Here is a 25087-nt window from a genome sequence, read left to right as displayed (position 1 = left end):
GCTGATCCAAAATAGAGTGGCAATAGAAAGTTTGAATGTCTCAGTGGCCCACCAATACATCTTATGGGAATAGATTTTGACAAAACCATTTTCCGAAGGCTGAATATGTACTGGTCGTTGAAGTTTAAAGCTTTATACTGACACAGGAAACAGTGTCTCGTACACCACCCAAGACAAAATATCTGGTGGCTCTTTTTTCTAAACGTCCCTTCTTGTATGTTGTGTTACTAGCTGTATGACCGGTTATAATACAGAAAGAGCTGCTTACAGATAAAACACTTAGATGATCCGGGAGTTCAGAGAGTGACTAAGCATGCAGTCTATAGTTTAGTCTCCAGTATTTTGCTGTAGAGTGAAAACAAGAGTCTGTTAAGAAAGACTGTTTGTTCCGCCTCATGAAGTTGATATAAATGTACACAAGGGTGGGGTCTGTGAGCTTGGATCAAACGATGTTTTTCAATACCTGCCGTTACGACTGTTGGTGTACTGTTTTTGAATTGTAAGTATTTAAATGTGGATCTACCCCAAACTAGCTCAAGATGGTTTTACTCAGGCACGCCTGTGACATAAAAAGGCTGAATATATTTCTAAACAACACACCTCTAGCGGGGGGCAGGACAGCCGGATGGATATAATTAGCTGAGATATGGTAATCAGAAAATGTAGGTGGATACTATTTACTAGTTCCCTGTTTGAAACCTTTTACCGGCAGCACCGTTGCGGTGCCGGTTGAACGTACGCAAAGCGAAATCCAATATTTGGCACCTCGTTCCATCTGTAAACGCAGGGACTGCCATTTCTCAGGACCTCCATTAGAGATTAAGTGTTTGGTTTGTTTTTTGGCCGTGAAACTGGCATGTCTAAATACACGTGGTTACTAAAGAGCTCATTTCTGGGCCCGCGACTCGTTTTCTGTCTCAAGGATCTGTCTCAAGGAGACAGATTCCCTTTTTTTTTCAACGGCCGTCAGCTTGTGTTGGAACCGCAGATGATCCAGTTAAAACATTAAAACACTCCTTCACCGAGGCAGAAGAAGAACACTCTCCTGAGCTCTGAGCCTCATCCCAGATGGAGAACCGAAGCACGGCGGAACGTGGCGGAACGGGACCCGGTCGCGAGCGACTCCAGGACAGAACTCTGGGCCCGAGCTCTCCTGGGGTCCTCCAGTCCTCCGGCAGGTTCTACTTGTGGAACAGGATGGGCTTGGCCAGGCCCGCCAGCAGCTTTGGTATGTGCACCGAGATGATCTCCGCAATCATCTCGGGGAAGTTGACCTTGGTGGGCAGCGATTGGGCCTGAACATAGAGGTCGAAGGTGAACTGATGGAGCTTCCTCACCACCTGGAACAGGGGGCACAGCGAGAGAACACGCATAGGTATATCATCAACACACCCCCATCCCGGCGGTGTCTCGATGTACGATATCTCCCGATGTGAAAGTCACAACTCTTCTGTTTTGGCACCGCAGTGCCAAAACACCATCCCAACATCCCACCCCCAACACCATCCCACCCCTCTTACGCACTTATTGTATGTTGTACCTTCAGGCCCTTAATGTACGCACTTATTGTATGATGTACGTCCTGGCACTGATGAACAGTACCTATCATCGTGTAGTTTCTTATCCTAGCATGTGTAGTTTCTTATCCTAGCTATCTTTGTTATACGGGGAATGGGTTATCCTTGTGATTGTTAGTGCTTGGCACTCGGTACTTGGTTCTGTGAACATCCTTACTTCCGACGGCAGTGTTGTTTGTCTTTCTTCTGACAAATGTACTTATTGTAAGACGCTGTGGATAGAAGCGTCTGCTAAACGCCCTGAATGTGAATGTGTGAGTGAGGCAGGGCTCTCACCGCCTGGAGGGAGTCCATGAGACGGGTTAGCTGGTAGAACCTCTGGGAGCAGTTGAACTTCCGGCCGTAGTTGATGACGCGGTCCAGCTCGTTGATGTAGGTCAGCCGCAGCTCGTCAAAGTACTTCTGACTCTTCAGCCCCTCCACGGGGACTGTGGGTCAGAAGAGAGACGCGACGCTAACAAACCTCTCTACCGGCTGACGCCGAGAGGAGCCGAACCAGTGGCGACGCAAGGAGCATTCTGTCATTTCCTCGAAGGTCATTAAAGTAAACGGTGTGTTCTGAATGCTGTGGCTTGTTTTATTGGGGGGGGGGGGGGGGGGGGGCGGGGAATAAGTATACGGCCTGTTAAACCCTTCGAGACTGGCCTGTGATTAAGGGCTATACAATTAAAATGTAATTTCAATTTAATTGAGTTATACTTAATCTAAATGTAGTGCAACACCACCAGGGGTTGTTGCCCACACGTCATATAAGCCTAATGCTTGTTAGATCGTGGGACAGACAGACGGACACAGATTTTATATTTCCCATGCAGAGGAAACATGTAGTTAAGGAAAGTGATGAAATCCGTAATTCACTGAGTTGGAAAACTCCCTCTGAGATATGATATCTTTTAAGGTCCTGTGGTCCATCCCTTTAAGGTACTCATGTTAAATGTGTTTACACAAACTCTGAATCAAATCTCGCAGTGCCTGCGCCAGCAGAGCTCAGAGAGACATCTCTTCTGATAAACAAGGACTAAAGGACACTAGAGGACTACAGCTCCCAGCATGCTCTGGTGTAACAGCCCCCACTAACACCCCATCTCTCTGCCTCCTCTGGTTGGTTCAGTATTAAAACGGTGAAGGAGTGTCACAGTGAAAGTTTGGGGGCTGTTTGTTTTAAAAGAGTTTGGCTCTGGTCCAGCCAGGGCTTAAATGTGCTTTTGGCCTCAATCTGTTCAGTCCTGTTTCAATTGATCGATAAGATTTGGTACAAAAAAATTTAGTAGAGATTGTGTTAGGCCTGGAGGGTTAGCTGTCCTGAGAAAATAACGTTAGACTCTTTTGTAGAGCGGAAGGCTAATAGCCTCCTAGCTTTCCTACTGTAGCTCTGGTTCTATACTAGAGAAGAGGGGTGTTTTCTACTGTAGCTCTAGTTCAATACTATAGAGAGGAGGGTCTTTTCTACTGTAGCTCTAGTTCTATACTATAGAGTGGAGGGGTCTTTCCTACTGTAGCTCTATACTATAGAGAGGAGGGTCTTTTCTACTGTAGCTCTAGTTCTATACTATAGAGGGGAGGGGTCTTTCCTACTGTAGTTCTATACTATAGAGAGGAGGGGTGGTTCCTACTGTAGCTCTATACTATAGAGAGGAGGGGTATTTTCTACTGTAGCTCTAGTTCTATACTATAGAGAGGAGGGGTCTTTCCTACTGTAGTTCTAGTTCTATACTATAGAGAGGAGGGGTATTTTCTACTGTAGCTCTAGTTCTATACTATAGAGAGGAGGGGTCTTTCTTACTGTAGTTCTAGTTCTATACTATAGAGAGGAGGGGTGTTTCCTATTGTAGTTCTAGTTCTATACTATAGAGAGGAGGGTATTTCCTATTGTAGTTCTATACTATAGAGAGGAGGGGTGTTTTCTACTGTAGTTCTATACTATAGAGAAGAGGGGTATTTTCTACTGTAGTTCTAGTTCTAGGAGGGTTTTTTTCTACTGTAGCTCTATACTATAGAGAGGAGGGGTGTTTTCTACTCTAGCTCTATACTATAGAGAGGAGGGGTGTTTTCTGCTGTAGCTCTATACTATAGAGAGGAGGGGTGTTTTCTGCTGTAGCTCTATACTATAGGGAGGAGGGGTGTTTTCTGCTGTAGCTCTATACTATAGGGAGGAGGGTCTTGTGGAGAACAGAAGTCCAGAGACTCATGTCTAATACGGAACGTACCGATGCTGAGCAGCAGAAGAGCCTTCATGCAGAGGAACTCCTCCTGGGTGACCTGCAGCAGGACAAACTCCTGGGACAGGTGCTTCATCCGGATACAGTGCTCATACATAGTGGACACGTGCATCCGGTTCCTGAGAGAGAGAGAGAGGGAGGGGGAGGGAGGGAGGGAGAGAGAGAGAGAGAGAGAGAGAGAGAGAGAGAGAGAGAGAGAGAGAGAGAGAGAGAGAGAGAGAGAGAGAGAGAGAGAGAGAGAGAGAGAGAGAGAGAGAGAGAGAGAGAGAGAGAGAGAGAGAGAGAGAGAGAGAGAGAGAGAGAGAGAGAGAGAGACTCAATAAAAGATGAATTGCTTTGCCCATATTCATTTTGTGCTGTGACTGTGAACGCCTTTAGGAGCAGGATGGCCGGTCAGAGGTGAGGTCTGTGTTCGGGTTTGAGTAATGGGCAATATTGAAAGTGCAGATTGGCATTTGGTATCGTCTGCTTGGTGAATAGAAGGCATTATAGATCCACCGGGGACTCAAGACTCATGGGGCCCTATCTTGCATCCGGCGCAATTGACTTTCTCAATGGCGCATGTGTCGTTGCGCATGTGTCCTGCGCCACGCGTCGGTAAATTAGGGAATGATCTTGCGAAATCTAATATTCAATATATCTTGGCCATTTGGTTCTGATGTCCCGGACATGTAAACCCTGGTCCGCCCTCCCGGTTCCCCGACTCTACCCAGCCGCTGAGCGAAGCGTGTCCATGGAACCTGGGTCTGGGGCCAAGCGACTAAGTCTACAAACATCTGGACCGCGTTCGCCAGGGCTACACAAATCGGCCCGGTGCTAATGAACACATTTCGCCAGTGCACTAGACATACCTTTTACACCGCTGGTTTAAAGTGCCGGTTATTTTAAAACGCTATGGGTTTAATTAATTTTTATGCGTGGTCAGCGTCGGTCACAGCAGTTTAATCAGGTTCTCCACGGAGAAGTGGTTTGTGGGAAGAGTCCTGGTGCCCATGGTCTGACCAGCCTGGCTGCTTTGACCCGGCCCTGAGGGGAACCAGGTGAAGTTGGTGGCCACTGCTTTAAGAGCATACCGAGGAGGACATGATGGACGGGAGGGATGGAGGTTCCCTCTTGACAACGTAGAGACGTTACCGAAGTCCATCATGGGCCTGCGAAATACCTACCACTCGAACGGAGAGCGCAGCAATGCAGCATCAGACCGATAGATGTGAACCAGCAGGGGGCTCCCCGGGCGGCTCAGCGGGTAGAGCGCGTACCATTAAGGCCCGGTCCCTACCACAGCGACCCGGGATTCCTGCCCGTGGTTCTTTGCTGCATGTCCTCCCCTCTCTCTCTCATACCTTCCTGTCTAACACTCTCTTCAATAGAAAGGAAAAAAACCCTTAAATTACCTATAATAATAATAATAATAATAATAATAATAATAATAATAATAAAAAAGTGAACCACTGCCCATTCATTAAAGGTAACGAGCGGAACAGGACTATAATTGGTTTCCAAATAAATGTGGTTCACACCAACTTTCTATTTACGTGAACACAATGCCATTGCACTAGCTATCGCTAGGTTCTAAATGATCTACATAATGTGTTTATGTTTCTGGCCTTGCAGAAAACCAAAACAACCCCCCCCCCCCCATCGTACTTCTGCTCTTCTTGAGTTCTATTTTTATAGAGCTGCATCCTGTGTGTGTGTGTGTGTGTGTGTGTGTGTGTGTGTGTGTGTGGGTGTGGGAAGAAGCCCCCCTCCACTTTATGAGCGTTCAGGATGCATCTGCCTCACACCAAACCACGGTTCTCTCCTGGCCATAAGTGTTACACCGTTCTACACCCGGTAATGTAGAGAAACTCTTTAGTTCAGTGCTGACTGGATAAGTAAGAGTGTGGGGGGAGGGGGTTGTTGACGTACTCGTTGAAGACCAGGTCCGGGGCGAAGTAAAGCATCCTGCCGTCGACGTTCTTGTAGGACCTCCACCCCAGCGCAAACACCATCACCCCCATCCAGGAGTGCTGGATGACGGTCATCTGGTCATCAACGTGCATGTTCCTGAAGCCTGAGGGAACCGCGAGAACCTCAGTGAAGCATTTGGGGCAGCAGCACAACTGCAACACAACAGCATCACAACAGCAACACAACAGCAACACAGCAGCACAGAACCTGTGTTAAAGAGCCACCGTTTCAGAACCAGGGGGGGACCCCAACCAGCCGACACGATACGAATCAAAACCGCGGGTCGGCTTAGCTCAGGAGGTAGAGCAGTTGCCTTGTAACCGAAAGGTCGATAGTTCGATCCCCAGCTCCTCCTAGCTGATTGTTGATGTGTCCCTGAGCAAGACACTTAACCCTAACTGCTCCTGAAGAGCTGGCTGTCGCCTTGCATGGTTGACTCTGCCGTCGGTGTGTCAATGTGTATATTAACCGATGTAAGTCGCTTTGGATAAAAGCGTCTGCTAAATGCCCTAATTGTAATTGAGCCGCCTGGGGCTCAACTGTCACCTTCTATACAAGTTGCTTTGTCTGTAAATATGATCTGTTTATCTGACGTTGCTTGGAGTTGAGGCATTTCATGGCCCTTTTTATTGCTTCTGCTCGTTCTCTAATGATGTGCACATAAGCACTAAGCTGGAAGCTGGAAAACGTCACAGGTGGGAAAGTCGATCCAGATGTGTGACACCCCTCCAGTTCACCAGACAGTTGGTTTGATTCAGCTGTAAGGCTAATCCCTCCGTGGGTGGTCCCTCCCACTTGTGAGGTCACTACTGGGTTTTGAAAAGTGTGGTAATGTCTAATAAACACCACAGCTGGTGGTAGAACGAACATAAGAGCAAGACAACAATGTGCATTTAAGTGCATGTATAAAAACAATGAAAACCCAACTGAGCTTTCCTCGCTCACTTATACACAATTTCCTACATTTACTTTTATTTCCATTTATCTCGGGGTAATAACAAGCCCTAAATCACCTTTATAGTGTTATCACAGTCTGATTCACTGCTCTCCAATAGCAGTGAGTGATATACAGCAAGGCCGACTGTTGCAAAAGCACATTCGCAATGGCCTCTGAAAGGTTTCAGCGAATGCCAGGGCGCTTTAGTTATAGTTTATGGACCGAATCATCCACCGAGAACCATAAGTCTTCTCATATTCTTGGCTATCCCCCCCCTGATCTCAGCCTGTGGCCTGATTACTCTGTCGCACGTACGTCGTCACGATACTTCCTGGGTGGGGGGGGGGGGGTAACGTGAGGATGCGAGGACAGACCACCAATAATACCACCAAACAGATTACACTTCACATCCAGAGTAGTGGTCTCATCCGTCCGGTTCAGAGAGCTAACTCCCTCTAGCTGAAGTCCTCCTGGGACATAACCTGGAGCTCAGGGCTCTAGAGGACCTCTTGAGAGGTCCTGATCACGCACTCTGGAGGCCACTCAGCTCCACAGCACATGAAACTACCTCCTCTCCCCATTCCTACCCTGATAAGAATGTCTGATTAGTTTTGGTTGGGAGGGTACCTGCCTGCTTGCAAAACAGTAAATCAAACTGTTGCCTCAATAACATCCAAACAGAACTAACTCAGAGCCGCGTCCCTCTGGTCTGAACAGTTTTCAGAGGAGGGAGCTTCTCTGTTCACCCTGACCTGTAGTAGAGGTGAAGTCCCACCTGGCAGACCCTTGGCCCACTTGACCACCTTGACCAGCTGGCGCTCGCCCAGCTCGTTGAGGCTGGTCAGCAGCGTGGCGGCCGAGTCGGGCTGGCCGTGGTCGTGGCCGGCGTTGACCACGTCGGGCTCGATGGTCTCCAGGATGTTGAGGAAGGCCAGCTGGGAGTGCGGGTTGAGGCTGGGCTTGGGGGACATGCTGCACTGGATCAGCTCCGTGGAGCCCTGCAGCCCCCTTCCTCCTCCTCCTCCTCCTCCTCCTCCTCCTCCCACCTCCTCCTCCGGGTTCTTCAGCTGCCCGATTTTCTTCAGCTTCCTCGCTGCACAAACAAACAAATGGAGAGGAAGATGAAGAAGAGGGGAATCAGGCGGGAGTCTGACAGCCTCGTCAGTTCTTAAGTCAACCGTCGATCGCTGTTGTATTGCTTTTTTGCAAATACCCAATCAATCATAACCAAATCGGGCATTCATTTAACGTTGGGGCTAACGTTGCTCGTGGGCTCGGGGTAATTTGTGAGGGACTCCTTCCGTCTTGGCATTGAGTTCAGTAATCATTTAAGGGAAACTTCTGACAATGGCGGCGCTGGTCTCCTGCTCACCGGCGGATGATCGAATCGTTTAGACGGAGCCCTCGAACAGATGCTGCAGGCCTGGTGGAACGCTCCGCAGCGCAGACACCCTGACCTCGCCGGGGGGAGAATGCCTCACAAATAGTTTCCTCAAGGAGTCCCCGTCCCTCCTTTTCCATTTAAATCTCCAGCTAAAGCTGCTTTTTCGCCGTAGTGCAAAAGGAGGCTTGATTAAAATATCTAATATATTACTGTACGACTCCAACCCCGCAGGATTTGCATAAGTCTAGTTGCTGGTACTGAATGCGTGTTTTGTGTGTGTGAATATTAATAATGACAAAAATACAAACGAAAACCAGGTGTCTGGTGAGAGGAGCGGTTGGAACGAGGGGCCATTAGACACTTCCATCCGCAGACGAAGGCTTCTTTCCATAACAGGAGCTCATGATCAGAGGACGTGACGGCGGCTCGGTGGCGCGAGACAATGTGAGGGCTGAGGCGTTCTGCTCTCGCACTGCCAGTCGGAACTCACACGGTGACAGGATGCCTTCTCCGTGAAACCACCTGCTGGTGTTGTTTCATGTTAATTCAGTCTTCCACAATGTACCAGGAATGCCCTCAGCCAATCACATCTGTTCCCTCTGCAGTTGAATGCAAAGCCCTCGGTAGCGCTCGCTGTGAAGTAGTCAGGCGTTACAACTGTAGATAAATCACGGTCCTACAAGCTGTTAGAACTGTAAATAAATCACGGTCCTACGAGCTGTTACAACTATAAATAAATCACGATTCTACGAGCTGTTAGAACTGTAAATAAATCACGGTCCTATGAGCTGGTACAACTGTAAATAAATCACGGTTCTACGAGGCCTTACTGTAAATAAATCACGGTTCTACAAGGCCTTACTGTAAATAAATCACGGTTCTACGAGGAGTGAAAGCGGTAAAGGAACCACGGAACTCTAAACTGCTTACAGGGTTTTCTGTGCTCCAGGTTCAACGTTGACTTGGAACACAAATGGAGCACAAACATTAATTTGAATATTCTACAGATTTTTACTTTATTTTAATTTTGTGTGTGTGTATGTGTGTTAAAATATTAGTTATGCATAGTTTTGTCTTGAAGTATAGTATTGACTGCATGATTGCTGGTTTTCTGAAAGTAAATTAAAGTAGAAATAATCTTTGGAGAGCTGAGTGGCTTATTAGACTTCGGTAGAGCATCACTTTGTGTTTTGTACATTTCCAATAATAGACCTATTTGAGCTGGGGGGGGGGGGTCCCACTCCAAAGCAGCAAAATTGAAAGAGTATAATTGTTAGGTATAGTATTTCCATTTCTGATCCACTAACAAACATTTCAAATGAAAGCTGTTAATTAAAAACCGCTCTATCTAGAATGTCAGGATGGATTTCATCGACAGGTTTGTGTTGACACACACACACACACACACACACACACACACACACACACACACACACACACACACACACACACACACACACACACACACACACACACACACACACACACACACACGTGGGTGTGTGGGAGGCATTGATGCCATTATAAGTAAAAAAACGACGCAGCCTGACCAGAATACCTTGTCTTCCCTGGGGAGTAGAAAGTAGAAGATCATCAGAATTAAACCTGAATCACAACCTCGCTGTCAGCCTGTCTTTCAAATCTGGGTTCTGGTTAAAAATATTGAACCATTTTAATAATAATTGGTAATAATTATATTGACCCAAATGATGTGAACATTGGAATTGTATCCAGTTTGTTGTTCTTTGGACGCTATGGATTGCAAAAGAAACCTTTGTGATGCGTTCGGGATTTTACCGCCAGCGACGGAGCGAACTAAAGTGTGTGTGTGTGTGTGTGTGTGTGTGTGTGTGTGTGTGTGTGTGTGTGTGTGTGTGTGTGTGTGTGTGTGTGTGTGTGTGTGTGTGTGTGTGTGTGTGTGTCGGTCCTATATTGTCAGTCTGTGTGGAGTGATCATCTAAAAGGTATCTATAATTAATTCTCCAAATGAATATCCTCTTAAAGTTTGGAGATGCAGAAGTTCACAAATATTAATTGGCGATACTTTGGATTTAAACTGTGACAGAAAAAATATTAATTTATCATTTGGTAAAATAATTAAAAAGAGGCGTGCTCCGTTCACGTCGTAGATGCCAGTGGTCTCGCCAGTAATACGTTATTCATTGTTCCAAATTAAACACTGAAGGCAATTCTTAGCTGTTCTTTCTGCAATTTTAAGTAAAGACGGCAATTCCAACAAAGGTGCTATTAGCGTGTAATCAGATCTCAATTTCAGTCCCTGGAGCTCCGCGTCTTAATCAGCTAATCAAGAGCTTTATTACCTGATATTAAAATACCACTGCCAGCATTTGTTTGAGCGCTGGTAATATCGCTATGCTATGCATCTGTGTGTTTACATTTGTTTCAGATAAAGTTTTAAAGAATAATTCTGTCTCACCTTCTCTGAGTGATGTACTGATTTTGTCTCTCAAAAAGATACATAAAAGTGCAGGCGGGAGACTTTAACTCATTTTTTTCCCTCTCCTGCACTACTAAATAATATCACAATTTCCTGTGCGGGACGCAACAAGTGCATTACCGGCGCACGGCGAGAACTTAAGGTCTAAGGAGCCTCTCTTCCCCTAGACGAGGTGTGCCTCTTTCCTGACATTACATCGCATCCCCCATCCATCTCCTCCACAGGTGCTTGTCAGGCACTGGTGGCGAAATTACCAGCATTTCTGCTGCTTTAATTCACATGTCTCATGGCAGCTTTGTGCTCTGAGGCACAATTTTCACTGTTAACAGAAGGAGAAAATGGAAGGGAGCGAAAATTGAACACAAGACTCAAAATTAGACAACCACACGTCAATCTCCCTCTCCCGCGAGGAGTGGGGCTGGCAGCGGCGAGGAGGAGCGGGGAGGAGGAGGGGGAAGGAGGAGGAGAAGGGGGAGGAGGAGAAGGGAGGAGTATCAGGGGGGAAGGAGCAGGGTAGAGGAGGAGGAGGAGTGGGAGCAGGGAAAGGTGAAGGGGGGAGGAGAAGGAGCAGGGGGGAGGAGGAGAGGGGAGAAGCAGGGGACGGAGGAGGAGGCAGGAGGAGTAGGGGGAGGAGGAGTATCAGGGGGGAAGGAGCAGGGTAGAGGAGGAGGAGGAGGAGGAGTAGGAGCAGGGGCGAGGAACAGGGGAAGGTGAAGGGGGGAGGAGCAGGAGAAGGGGTAGGGGGGAGGAGGAGGTGCAGGAGGAGGAGCAGGGGGAGGAGGAGGAGGAGAAGGGAGGAGTAGGGGGGAGGAGGAGTATCAGGGGGGAAGGAGCTGGGGCGAGGAACAGGGCAAGGTGAAGGGGAGAGGAGCAGGAGAAGGGGGGGGGGAGGAGGAGGAGGAGGAGTATCAGGGGGGAAGGAGCAGGAGGAGGAGCGGGGGGAGGGGAGGAAGAGGCCTAAATAGCGTGGCGGCTCCGTCAGGGCTCTAGATTATCTGTAACATCCCCGAGTGTGATGATTCTACAGTAGAAGGGTTCAGGGTGTGGAAGGGAGGGGGGGGGGGGGGGGAGAGAGGGGAGGGGGGGGGGGGTATCAAGTAGTTGGTATTGGGAAGCCATTAATGTTTCACCTCCACATGCCAGGTTTCTCTCCTGCTCTGGCGCTGGGAACGGTGTTGGCTCTGCGGTGGTGGTGGTGGTGTGTGAGCAAGGGGGCTACCGACAGAGGCTGAAGCTAGGGTGTAGCTGCCTCTCCCCGGAGATGGACATGAGAGACTTACAGGAGAAACGTGTTGGTCTCGCTCGTGACTCACTTGTTCAGAGTTCACCTAGACTCTGCATAGCCTTACCACTTATTCCCCACACCCCCCTCTTACGCACTTATTGTATGTGGTACGTCCTTGCACTGAGAAATAGGACCTAGCATTGTGCAGCTTCTTATCCAAGCTATCTTTGAGGTATACGGCGAATGGGTTAACCTAGTGATTGTTAGTGTTCGGCACTTGGTTAGGTAAACATCCTTACTGTACCGTCTGCGATATATTGTTGTTTTTCTTTCTTCTGACAAATGTACTTATTGTAAGTCGATTTGGATAAAAGCGTCTCCTAAATGCCCTCAATGTAAATGTAGGAAACTGAGGACAGTCAAAGGGGAATTGGACGAAGAAGGAGAACGGGAGCGTGTGTGGGGAGGTGGTGGAGGAGGTGGTGGAGGAGGTGGTGGAGGAGGGCAGTGGCCGGCTGTACCTCCCAATGTCATCCCCGCCTCGAAGCACTTCTTCAATCGGCAGGACGGGCAGTTCTTCCTCCTCAGCTTGTCGATGGTGCAGTCGTTCCGGCTGGCGCAAAGGTATTTCTGTTTGCCTGGACCAGAAACCACATGGAAAAACCACCTGTTAACTGGTAGCCCACCACAGAAACCACAGTAAAACCACTGCTAACTGGTAGCCCACCACAGGAACTACAGTAAAACATCCATTAACTGGTAGCCCACCACAGGTACCACAGTAAAACCACCTGTTAACTGGTAGAAACCACAGTAAAACCACAGTAAAACCATCATTAACTGGTAGCCCACCACAGAAACCACTTAAAACCACCTGTTAACTGGTAGCCCACCACAGTAAAACCATCATTAACTGGTAGCCCACCACAGTAAAACCATCATTAACTGGTAGCCCACCACAGAAACCACTTAAAACCACCTGTTAACTGGTAGCCCACCACAGTAAAACCATCATTAACTGGTAGCCCACCACAGTAAAACCATCATTAACTGGTAGCCCACCACAGAAACCACTTAAAACCACCTGTTAACTGGTAGCCCACCACAGTAAAACCATCATTAACTGGTAGCCCACCACAGTAAAACAACAGTCGACCAACCAATAACTGGTTGCCCATCAGTGTAGTGGTAGAGACCGACATCTGTTTGACATTCGATGATTCATTTAAATTCTGCTTCAATGACACAACCTCCTTGGCCGGTGGAACGGGCTTTGGTCGAAGTGTTGGAACCACCAATAAACCGGTTTTATGCCGATGAAGATGATAATGATGAAGATGATGACGATTCTTTGAAGCAGTTTTGAGAAAATAACAAGAGAGCGGCAAACATTGAAGGGAACTCCTGAGCCTCCAAAGTACCAGGGACATTTCATAAATACCAAACCAAAGTAAGGGGCCTCGTACAAAGAACATAATAAAACCTAAATCTAGAGTTGAACTACACTTCTTGAATACTGGGCTGTAACCCTTACTAATGACAAATATCTTCCTGGTCGTGTTCCACCCCTGTTTGTAATGTTCAGAGTTCTCCGAGACTCTGCATAGCCTTCCCCCTTACCCCCAACACACCCTCTTAGGCACTTATTGTATGTTGTACGGCCAGGCACTTCATGTACGTACTTATTGTACGCTGCAAATCCTCCCACTTTATGTACTCACTTGTTGTATGTTGTACGTCCAGGCACTTCATGCACGTACTTATTGTACACTGCAAATCCTGACACTTTATGTACTCACTTGTTGTATGTTGTACGTCCTGGCACTAAATGTACTCACTTATTGTACGCTGCAAATCCTGACACTTTATGTACTCACTTGTTGTATGTTGTACGTCCTGGCACTAAATGTACTCACTTATTGTACGCTGCAAATCCTGACACTTTATGTACTCACTTGTTGTATGTTGTACGTCCTGGCACTAAATGTACTCACTTATTGTACGCTGCAAATCCTGACACTTTATGTACTCACTTGTTGTATGTTGTACGTCCTGGCACTAAATGTACTCACTTATTGTACGCTGCAAATCCTCCCACTTTATGTACTCACTTGTTGTATGTTGTACGTCCTGGCACTAAATGTACTCACTTATTGTACGCTGCAAATCCTGACACTTTATGTACTCACTTGTTGTATGTTGTACGTCCTGGCACTAAATGTACTCACTTATTGTACGCTGCAAATCCTGACACTTTATGTACTCACTTGTTGTATGTTGTACGTCCTGGCACTAAATGTACTCACTTATTGTACGCTGCAAATCCTCCCACTTTATGTACTCACTTGTTGTATGTTGTACGTCCTGGCACTAAATGTACTCACTTATTGTACGCTGCAAATCCTGACACTTTATGTACTCACTTGTTGTATGTTGTACGTCCTGGCACTAAATGTACTCACTTATTGTACGCTGCAAATCCTGACACTTTATGTACTCACTTGTTGTATGTTGTACGTCCTGGCACTAAATGTACTCACTTATTGTATGTTGTACGTCCAGGCACTTAAAAATAGTACCTAGCATTGTGTAGCACGTCATCCAAGCTATCTTTGTTGTATTCGGGGAATGGGTCAACCCAGCGATTGTTAGTGCTTGGCCCTCGGTTCTATGAAGATCCTTACTGTACCACCTGTTGCGCGGTCGGGGGGGGGAAGACGGGGATAAGCGGCACAGGAGGGTCGGGGGGCGGCGAGGGTGTGTTGCTGGTGTCCAGGTGTCGGTGTGTCAGTATGGAAGTCTTTTTAGGATTTACCTTCGGCGGCTCGTTTGAAGAAGACCTTGCAGCTGCCGCAGGTGAGGGCGCCGTAGTGGCAGCCAGAGGCCTCGTCAGCGCAGATCAGACACGTCCGCTGGGGCGGGAAGAAGAACTCCATGGGGAACATGTGCTCCCGGCCGCCGTCGAACCTGGGCCACGGAGACACCCGTTACACCTCGGAGAACCGGGTTCCTTTTAGAGCTGTAACATCTCAAGGAACCGGGGTTCCTTTAGGGCTCTAACATCTCAAATAACTGGGGTTCCTTTAGGGCTCTAACATCTCAAATAACTGGGGTTCCTTTAGGGCTCTAACATCTCAAATAACCGGGTTCCTTTAGAGCTCTAACACCTCGGAGAACCGTGGTTCCTTGAGGGCTGTAACACCTGAGAACCGTGGTTCCTTGAGGGCTGTAACACCTGAGAACCGTGGTTCCTTTAGGGCTGTAACACCTGAGAACCGTGGTTCCTTTAGGGCTGTAACACCTGAGAACCGTGGTCCCTTTAGGGCTGTAACACCTGAGAACCGTGGTTCCTTTAGGGCTGTAACACCTGAAAACCGTGGTTCCTTGAGGGCTGTAACACCTGAGAACCGTGGTCCCTTTAGGGCTGTAACACCTGAGAACCGTGGTTCCTTTAGGGCTGTAACACCTGAGAACCGTGGTTCCTTTAGGGCTGTAACTCCTCTCAGAACCCTGATTACTTTAGGGTTGTAACACCTCGGAGAACCTTGGTTCCTTTAGAGTTTAGCACCTCGTAGAACCATGATTTATTTAGTTGTAACACCTCATAGAACCGTGGTTCCTTTAGGGCTGTAGGGATGTAGGGCTAGGATGGGGGCAGAGGAACAGAGTGTGAGAAAGGAGCCGCCACCAACACAAGGACAACAGGTGTTGGGGTGTGTGTGGGGGGGGGGGGGGGGGGGGGGGGGGGGGGGGGTGGAGCAGGTGGGTGGAGCAGGGGGCTGGTGTCGGGGTCGGGGGTGTCTCACCACAGCCTTGGCCTTGGGGGCAGTGTGCCTGGACGGACCACAGACACAAGCGGCCCATTGAGAAGTCAAGATGTCTGCGTGACGCACACGAGGAGGATGGAGCAAAGCAAACTACTACTACTACTATACTGTTACAATTACAATGACTATACTATTACAATGACTATACTATTACAATGACTATTACTACACTATACTATTACCATTACCGCTACTACTACTATTATTACTACTATAGTATTACTACGAAACAATTACAATTACAACTATACTACTCCTATTACTACTTATACTACAACTAATACTACTACTGCTAATACTACCAATAAAACTACTATTACTTTTAATACTACTATTATAGTAATACTATTATAATACCACTATTAATACAATAATGCTACTATTTATATTAATACTATTATCCTATATCATAGTTCTACTATCAATAATAGATATACTATTCATAATGGTACTACTACTACTACTATTAATACTACTACTAATACACTATTACTAACAGACCAGTAAACCATGGTGGCGGAACCCACACTGTACCCAGTACACACACACACACACACACACACACACGGAAGAGAAAGGGAGGGAGATCCATCATGATTAATTAATTATTAGGGAGGGGTATCAACAAGCCGTTTCAACAAGACCAGTCGGACAAATCTGTACATTCCCTGCATCCCGTAACGCGTTCCGGTGTGAGACTTGTATTTACTTGACGAGGATGCACCGTGTTGAAAACCACCTGGTGATGTGTCTGCAGATGACTCCACGCCCAGCTCCGAGGCAGAGAGTCAGAGGGGGGGGGGGGAGGTTCTGAACGCAACACTGTGTCCTAATGCCCGCGGCTCTGGAGCGCTCACAGGCACTGTCTCGCGCTGAATTATAGCCAGCGTCTTCTCGTCATAAAAACGCACCGATGGGAGGGAGTGAGAGTAACCACATACTCGTCGTGGGGTTGACCTCACACGCGAACTAATTATCACACTAATGGTGGGCTTAGTTCGATAACACTGTTTTGATGAAGTTTTAAATAGTTTGAATGTGCTTTTTTGTTGCTGTACAAGCTGAAGTTGTCGGTCCTTTCAGGTTGAGTTTCAGTATTTAAAGTTAGGGTAAGTTAGTCATTTAGCACTCTTCTTTTCTCTAAACGCCTTGCGTTGAATTCACTCCTGATTTAGGAGCTAATAGTGGTTGCAGCGCAGAGACTGGTCATTAAGACCCAGGTAGGGGTCAGACAATACAGAGACGGGTCATTAAGGAGCAGGTAGGGGTCAGACAGTACAGAGACTGGTCATTAAGGAGCAGGTAGGGGTCAGACAATACAGAGACGGGTCATTAAGGAGCAGGTAGGGGTTAGACAGTACAGAGACAGGTCATTAAGGAGCAGGTAGGGGTTAGACAGTACAGAGACAGGTCATTAAGGAGCAGGTAGGGGTTAGACAATACAGAGACGGGTCATTAAGGAGCAGGTAGGGGTTACACAGTACAGAGACAGGTCATTAAGGAGAAGGTAGGTGTCAGGGGCCATCTTGCTCTTGCATGCCTGCAGGAATGCGTGGGGACATTATGGAATGAACTCATTTAAAGGTTGTGAGTTGTGGGTTTGAAACCTGCTATGGCAGACACAAACTTTATACAAATGGAAAAACCATTGAAGAGGTGATAAATGTGTGTATCATTATTAATCTTTAAGGTTTAATTGGGCTGTTTGGGCTCGGTCAGCAGTCAGCCTCGCAGGCTGTTGTGCGGTTGTCTAGGCAGCGTGTCATTAGCCCCTGACAGCTCCTGAGCGGCCATGACAAAGTGCTCCGATCAGGAGGCTTTGGGCTGAAGTGGGGCTCTTGATTGTTCAGTAGAACGTGTCTTTACGGCACGTTGGGACCTGACCGCCACTCTGGAATCCAGACATGTGAAAGCGTTAGCCGTCGCGGGGTTACCTCCTCCCAATCACAACCAATTAAATAACCCCGGGTCAGCTCGAGTTCCTCGCGGGGATGTCGGCCCGCAGCTCAGCTCAATGAGGGCCGACGACGTTAGTTAATTGAATTAGCAGCATCAATGAAGCTCAGCACAGTAGGTGTTAGTCTAAGGGCTGACCTGTTAGCAGGCTGTTATGTTAGCGGTTAGCACTGGGAACATTATACCGTGCGTGTGTGAGCCCGTGCGTGCATGTGTGAACCCGTACGTGCTTGCATGAGCCCGTGCGTACGTGCGTGTCTGCACCCGTGCGTGGACGCGTGGGGTCTTTGCGTGTGTACATTGGGCGCGCACGCTAAACCATAACAGTGATTATGGTTCAGTCCCCATCATAGTCCAACCAGCCCGGTGGCACTAGCTCTCTTCCTGCCCTCTGTTCCTGCCCTCCGTCCCTGCAGGCTGACCCTGCGCTCACCCCGTGGCCGAGGCTGAGGCAAAGGTTCAGGCCGGAAACATGTTGAGTCATTGTTGGCCAACGATCTACCGTGTGCGTCTGCTTAACCCGTGGGCACCGAGCCAGACGGAACAGCAAACAAACCGTCTCTGGTGGTGTCCGGAGCGGGCCGCGCCGGGCTCCAACCCTGCCAAACTCCATTCCATCCCAGTGAACTGAAGCCATGCCACCATCACACCTACAGTTGGCCGGGGATTCGACCCTATGGCATATCTTTAAACGGTAGGATGCTGTTGCCGCGCATCATTAATAATAGGGATCGACCGATTATCGGCCGGGCCGATTATCGGCGCCGATATTCTGCTTTTTGACGCATATCGGCATCGGCCTTCTTTTTTGATCCGACGGCCGATAAGAGATCAATTTGAAACTGGGTTATTTTGGCTCTGATGCAGCCGCGCCTCTCTGTCTGCTGTCACTACGCTGTCTCCAGCATTGTCCCACCCACAGCACCATCTGATTTGTTACACGCTCTGGTTACACGCAGAGCCACGATGGGTAACAGCCAATCAGCAGTGAAAGCTGTGCGTGCACAGTGCTCACACACACGGCGGAAAGGAGAAAAGATTTTGTCTGGTTTGGTTTCGAGGTAAGTTAAGGCAGCAGTGGGTCAGTGTGTGTGTGTGTGTGTGTGTGTGTGTGTGTGTGTGTGTGTAAGCCACATGAGAAGCTGCAGAAACTGACAGCAAAGCACCATCTGTCTGAGAGAAAATAATGGCTGTTTAACTAGGGAACTATTTATTTATTTAAATTTTCAGTTAACTTCATTAGAACACCCTGCACTTTTTGTTTTTGTTTGAACTGAAAAGAAAGATAAGTAAATGATTAATATTTCAGTTCAGTTCAGGACAATTTTAGTGAGCCATTTATTTGTTTAAATTGTGTTATGTTGCTAATCTGATAAGCTGTTGTGTTTATTAAACAACTTCCTAAATGAAGTTAAGTGTTGGAGTTTGTATTATTTAAAATTTTGACGCCAATCTTTTCCCTTTTTCTGTAAATTAATATCGGCTCCAAATATCGGTTATCAGCCCCCTTGACTACAAATAATCGGTATCGTATCGGCCCTGAAAAAAACATATCGGTCTATCTCTAATTAATAATATATATGAATTCATTAATTAATAATAATATTGATCACGGAGGAAAAACGAATGCTTTTGTCTGTCATCACACAGTGGAAGGGCGTTGTTGTGACTGCTTTGTGTTGGAATAAGAGGGTGTCAAAAGTCTGTAGACTCCACAGCAAAAAGTTAAATTAATTATTTTAACTGTCAACAGAGAACCAGATAAAAACCAGGTTTAACCAACGTTAAGGCTCGCTAAAACCATGAGGAGGATAAACAAGGTTAAAGCCAAGAAGTCATGGATGGATGAATTAAAAGAACACAGGCTGTTTGTTTTTATGAATGTTCTGGGGCCAAACCAATGGGCCGACATTGAGAAGGACTGGCTAATGTACTAAACACATCTCCCTTGCCTTCTAAAAACAGTGGAACACACTAGCACAATATCCTACATGTCAGCTTAGATCAGGAGGTAGAGCGGGTTGACTTGTAATCAATAGGTTGCTATTTCAATCCTCGTCCGCCCACCCTCACTGCTCCCGACGCGCTGGCTGTCGTCTTGCGTGGTTTTACTCTGCCCTCTGCGTGTGTGTTAACGGTTGTAAGCCGCTTTGGATGAAGGCGTCTAGATGGAGTTGTTCACGTGCAGGACGTGGAACAGTCCCGTTAGCACCTAGAGTAGGACGACCACGGCCGCGACAGGGAAGACCGTCCATGTTGGACACGTTCTATGACTACCTGGGTAGAAGATAAGAGGCCTTTTATTTGGGACGTTCCAATGAACAAATTATTCCCAACCCAGCTGTGAATTGTAGGCCGTTGACGTTAGGATGTGACGTGACCAACCTTGTGCTGCTCGCAAATGTTTGTCTTGGGTCTGAAGAATACACACGTTTGAGATCGACTCTGTGTTTCTTTGGATACTTGGCCCGTTTACCTTGAAGTATTAATAAATTGTTATTCCGTGTTGCAATGGAAGCAGCCATGTTGTATCTGCGCTGCTGCCATCAACAAGAGACTCTTGGGAGGGAAAACTGAGGCCCACGGCTCTTCTGGAGCCGAACGCACGGTGGCTTCGTTCTGCGCTCAGATGCACACAGGAACCACTCGCCCAGTCTCAGAGAACCAGAGATACCGGAGACAATATCAGACAGGAATCTGGTAACCTGAACGCAGAACACGCCCAGGACTCCGCGAACACCATCGCCTAGACAACCATAACCCCCACCACCACCACCACCACCACCACCATCGCCTAGACAAGCATAACCTCCACCAACACCACCCCACCAGCACCAACACCATCGCCTAGACAGCAAAGACCTCCACCACCACCACCACCACCACCATCGCCTAGACAACCATGAACAGCACCGCCACCACCCCAAGAGCGAGGATAGGAGGGTAGGAGCTAGGAGTGAGGCTAGGTTGTAAACTGCACATCACATCTCCCAAATCAACACAACCACCTCCACCCAAAACCATTAGCTCCACCCTGAACACCACCACCAAAAACCACCACCCTCCCAACCACAACCACCTCCAGTCCCCCAACCCTCAGATCTAGGCTAGGAGCTAGGAGGGAGGCTAGGAGCTAGGTACTTGGAAGGAGGCTAGAGGCTAGGTTCTATGAGGGAGGTTAGGAGCTAGGTGCTAGGAGGGAGGGTAGAGGATAGGGGGGAGGTTTGGAGGGAGGCTATATGCTAGGTACGAGGAGGGAGACTAGAGGCTTGGAGGGGGGTTAGGGGGGAGGAGTGTGTCTTGAGTTTGGGAGAACTATGCCTGGCCTTCGGATGCCTGCGGGGGCGAGCAGGCTCTGGGAGTGACCTTGGTCTCGGAAGGTAGGGCGCAAACGGTGAAAAACGAGAGGAGAACGCTGAATTTGAAATCTGATTTCAGAGCTGATTTTTCATTTACTTTTTCTTCTCGATAGCATGCAGAGATCACCTTTGCTTGGCACTTTGTGTGCCCATTAGGCACACATCAAACCGGTTAGCCCTCTAGTGTCAGGCAAACATTCAGAGTTGTTAGGAAGGTACCGTCTGGGCGACTGTGTCTGGTTGTGGAGAATACACTTCGCTGGGTTGCACCCTTAATAAACTTGGGCGCTAAACTAGGACGTCTCTGTGAACCCTTGAATCCAGAGTCCTCACATGCATTCCCGCTGCACAGAGGTTGGTTTCCGTACCAGAGCAGCCCGGTCAGCCGTGAAACTGGTGCTGTTGGATTTAGTGGCATAAATGGTATATATTCTATTCTTAAAAATCACTGAGAAGAGGCTGGATTATGTGGAGCTCAGAGTGTCTTTCCAGATGGACAAAGGGTGTTGGGGGATAAACAACATTTTAAAAAAGGCAAACATTTCAAATGAATTGTTGACAGCTCAATATCAATCCTCAAACACAATAAAACCCTCTTGTTTTTGTTGCAATGTGAAAGGAATTTAAACAGCCAAAATATCCATGCGTGATGTATGATGTATCTGGGGTTGATATAATGGGGTCTATATGGGGGAAATGTGTCTAACACATATTTGCGTTAGGAGTGAATAAGAGACAGGGAAAAGGTTTATGCGGGAAAATACTTTTGTTCTGCTCAACGCATTTTTAAGCAACGCTTGATTGCAGAGAATTTAAAGACAGAACGACAGTTGAAGGAAAACAAGAGATGTAAGAATTTCACCTAAACCGAACGGAACGGGATGATAATTCCTCAGGTGTGCAGTCGTCCCTTCATGCACTCTGGTGCTAACAACGGACACACAGCACAGAAGGCTATACTGTCCAGAATGGGCTTTTCTAATCATGCATATTTTTCCCTACATATAACATAAAATTTTTGATTTGAAAAAAAAACATTTTTTTATTTTTATGAAAGTTTATAAATTGCAAAATATAAAAATACAAAAAGTGTTGAAATAAACGATTGCATATTGCCTAGAACTATTGTCTTGAACATTTGTCAAAATACTGAAATTCACAACTACGCAATTGTGTTTAGCCTACCCTGAAACACTGAAATAATATTCAATATTTCCCTGGCATTCATTTCATAATGTGAGATTGATGATGAGCCGGTGGACTATCGGGGTTATTAATGTTAATGTTGATGTTAATAATGTTAATGTTAATTCCTTTCTGAAGTGCAAGTTTGATCCTCCTCCCTACGGCATTTGGTTCCAGAAACACAAACACTCTTCAGACAGAAACCATTAATGTTAGATCACTCAAATGTCCTCAAATGCATTCAAATGTCCTCAAATGCATTCAAATGGACAGTATTATTAGGATATTAATACGATATTGTTAAAATTAAATTATTGTTATACCATCCGCGCTTTTAGACATTACAAGCTGAAGTCTTCAACTGCGACAATGTCAAGTTGAAATGTTACACATTATATTGTTTTATGTCTGTGTTTTACGGTGTGAGCCTCACCGGGGGTCGTTGTAGGTCGCGTCCAGCCAGCCCCCCACCTCGTTCTTGATGTAGCCGGGGTTGGGGTAGGGCGGCCGGGCCAGCGTCCCCCCAGGGTACCACTGCTCCGGCCCCGGCCGCTCCCGGCGCAGCACCCCCCTCTCGTACGGGTCTCCCCCCAGCGCGCAGCTGTCCCCCAGGCTGTGCGTATTGACGCACTGCCTCGGACCCGGGTACGGGCCGCTGCCGGTCCCGTCGTAGCTGTAACCAGTTCCCCATAACGCCCCGCGGTGGGGCTCGCTGTGGACCGCCTCGGACTTGATCTTCACGCTGTACTGCTCCTGGAGGTAGTCGACGTACTTCTCCTCCAGGGCTTCCCCTCCGACCTCGCTCCCCGCTCCCGGGGGCAGGTAGGCGGCCGGCTGTCTCTCGCCGCCGGGCGGCCCGTGGTTAGGGAAGTGGGTGAAGTTGGCGGCCGGGTGAGACGGGCCGTAGGGGTAGCAGGTCCCCGGCTGGGCCGTGTCCATAGGGTCCATCTCTTTGGAGGAAACGACGTCGAAGTCCTCCTGCGGTCCGTCCAGACACCGGGCGGAGAGCAGGTGGTGCAGGCTCGACTCGTCCTCGGGACTTTTAAACATTTCCACCAGTTGCTGGTCGCTGTGCGGGTCGCTGTTGGCGCATCGGGGGAGCTGGGCTGTCTGTGAGACCCCCAGCAGGTAGTCTCCGTGGTGCAGCTGCTGCTCGTTCCCCGCGGAACACGGACCCAGACCGGGGTCCGGGTCACTCATGTCGTGGGAGTCCCCGGCCAGCCCCAGGGACACGGACACCGCCTTGCACAGCTCCCGCGCAGTGTCGGAGATGGAGGCGCAGGCGGGGTTGGAGCAGTTGATCCGGCCGGCCGCCTGCTGGCACGCCGCCTTTTCCATGGCTCCGCCGCGGTGCTGCAGGCGGCCGCGGTAGGGTCCAAGGACCCCGGGTCCGGGGGCAGGGTCCCGGCCGGGTCCGGGGGCATGGTCCTGCACCAGCACCGCCTCGGCTCGGTTTCCGGTCGAGCTGTTTTTGACCAGATGCGCTCGTCTCGCCTCAGTGTCGATCGTCCTGGGACGGCTCCTCACGTCGCTCTCCCCCCTAACTTTTCCCGGCCATATTTTGCTACAAACTAAATGTCGGTTGATTTGGCTCATCTCCCAGGAGGAGGCGGATGGACGGTGGGAATTGTGGACTTTGGAAGCGAAAAAAAGTCCAAAGATCTCCGGGAAACGGTTGCGTCGTGTCTCTGTGCTGTGCTCGACTCCCCGCTCAGGGGAAGGGGGCTGGAGGTCCGCGGGAAAAGTAGGAGTCCCTAACTGCGCTCGGTCTCCTCCTGGTCTCCTTCTGTCTTCCTCCTAATCAGCTACTCTCCTCTCCCTAGTCTGGGGAACCTGGCCAGAATATATACCAAAAAAAACCTCTGTGATTTCTGTGCGTAATCTAAATAATTCCGGTGGTTACGCGATTATACAAAAGGTGTTTATTGTGAGCGGGGCGACGGGGGGGGGGGGGGGAGGGGGGGAGGGGGGGCGAGGTGTCCTCGTGGAGCCGGCTGAGGGTTCATCCAGATGTCTTCAGACCTCTGAGGCACTCAGGTGGAGGCGGCAACTTGATGAGGTTCTTCTTCCGTTTCCTACCTTCTGACCCGAGCACAGAAATACAATAGAACACACTAGACACACACACACACACACACACACACACACACACACACACACACACACACACACACACACACACACACACACACACACACACACACACACACACACACACACACACACACACACACACACACACACACACACGCGCGCGCACGCACACACTACAGTGTGTTTGTGCACCACAGGTTTGTTCATGTTTTTCCCCTTGTATGAAGAAAGATCGAAAACGTTCTTTCAACGATCTGTTTAACGCAAGAGGGAGCCACACATATGGACACAGTTCGGCCTTTGTACTCAATCTCAACACAGCAGCCAACAATGATTATCTTTTATAAAACAAACATCGCTGTGTGTGGTGTATTGTGTGTGTGTGTGTGTGTGTGTGTGTGTGTGTGTGTGTGTGTCCTTTTGTATTCTCTTTAACGGGCAAAATGTTTTTCTCGTGTGAAACAAGGCCTTTTGCGTATGTATGACGAAATAATAAAAGATGATTAGTCTTAATTCCTATAAGTATACCTATGCTGAAGGTCTATTTGCAGTGAGTAAACTTTATTCAATAAATCCTATTTATCTTTATCTTTTTGATTAACTTCTGACGGTTCTCTCCTCTCTACCGGGAATACTAACTCACTAACGCACTTCACACGTCTCAGTCTTACCTGGTAATGTTTTGCCATTCAATGCTTTCTACCCAATGATGTTTTAGTTTAAAAAATCTTGATTTACAGCCTTTTACAGTGCATGAGTAGTGCTTTACATACCTCCTCAGCTCATGTCTAACGATATGACTGACGGTTTGACTGTGAGCATAATTAATGGATATGGACGGATGGACTGAGACGGACTGAGATGAAACCAGGCCTCTCTTGTAGAACGACTGGGAGGTGAAACCAAGTTATTA

General features: G+C 48.1%; 1 protein-coding gene across 1 annotated transcript; it reads right to left on the bottom strand.

Annotated features, from left to right (window-relative positions):
- Nucleotides 1-1181: 1181 nt before the first annotated feature.
- Nucleotides 1182-23676, bottom strand: LOC307077240 (androgen receptor-like; the record flags this gene model as incomplete). The annotated part of the gene is made up of 8 exons (XM_079738583.1): nucleotides 1182-1340; nucleotides 1854-2005; nucleotides 3785-3915; nucleotides 5708-5852; nucleotides 7462-7779; nucleotides 12275-12391; nucleotides 14569-14720; nucleotides 22514-23676. 8 exons carry the CDS (start codon nucleotides 23674-23676, stop codon nucleotides 1182-1184), a joined length of 2337 nt encoding a protein of 778 aa, XP_079594709.1.
- Nucleotides 23677-25087: the final 1411 nt, after the last annotated feature.

This window comes from Pollachius pollachius (assembly GCF_949987615.1).
Source record: "Pollachius pollachius genome assembly, chromosome: 6".
Classification (NCBI taxonomy): Eukaryota; Metazoa; Chordata; class Actinopteri; order Gadiformes; family Gadidae; genus Pollachius; species Pollachius pollachius.
The sequence above is the reverse complement of the archived record's forward strand: the minus strand, read 5'-3'. Positions and strand labels throughout refer to the sequence as shown.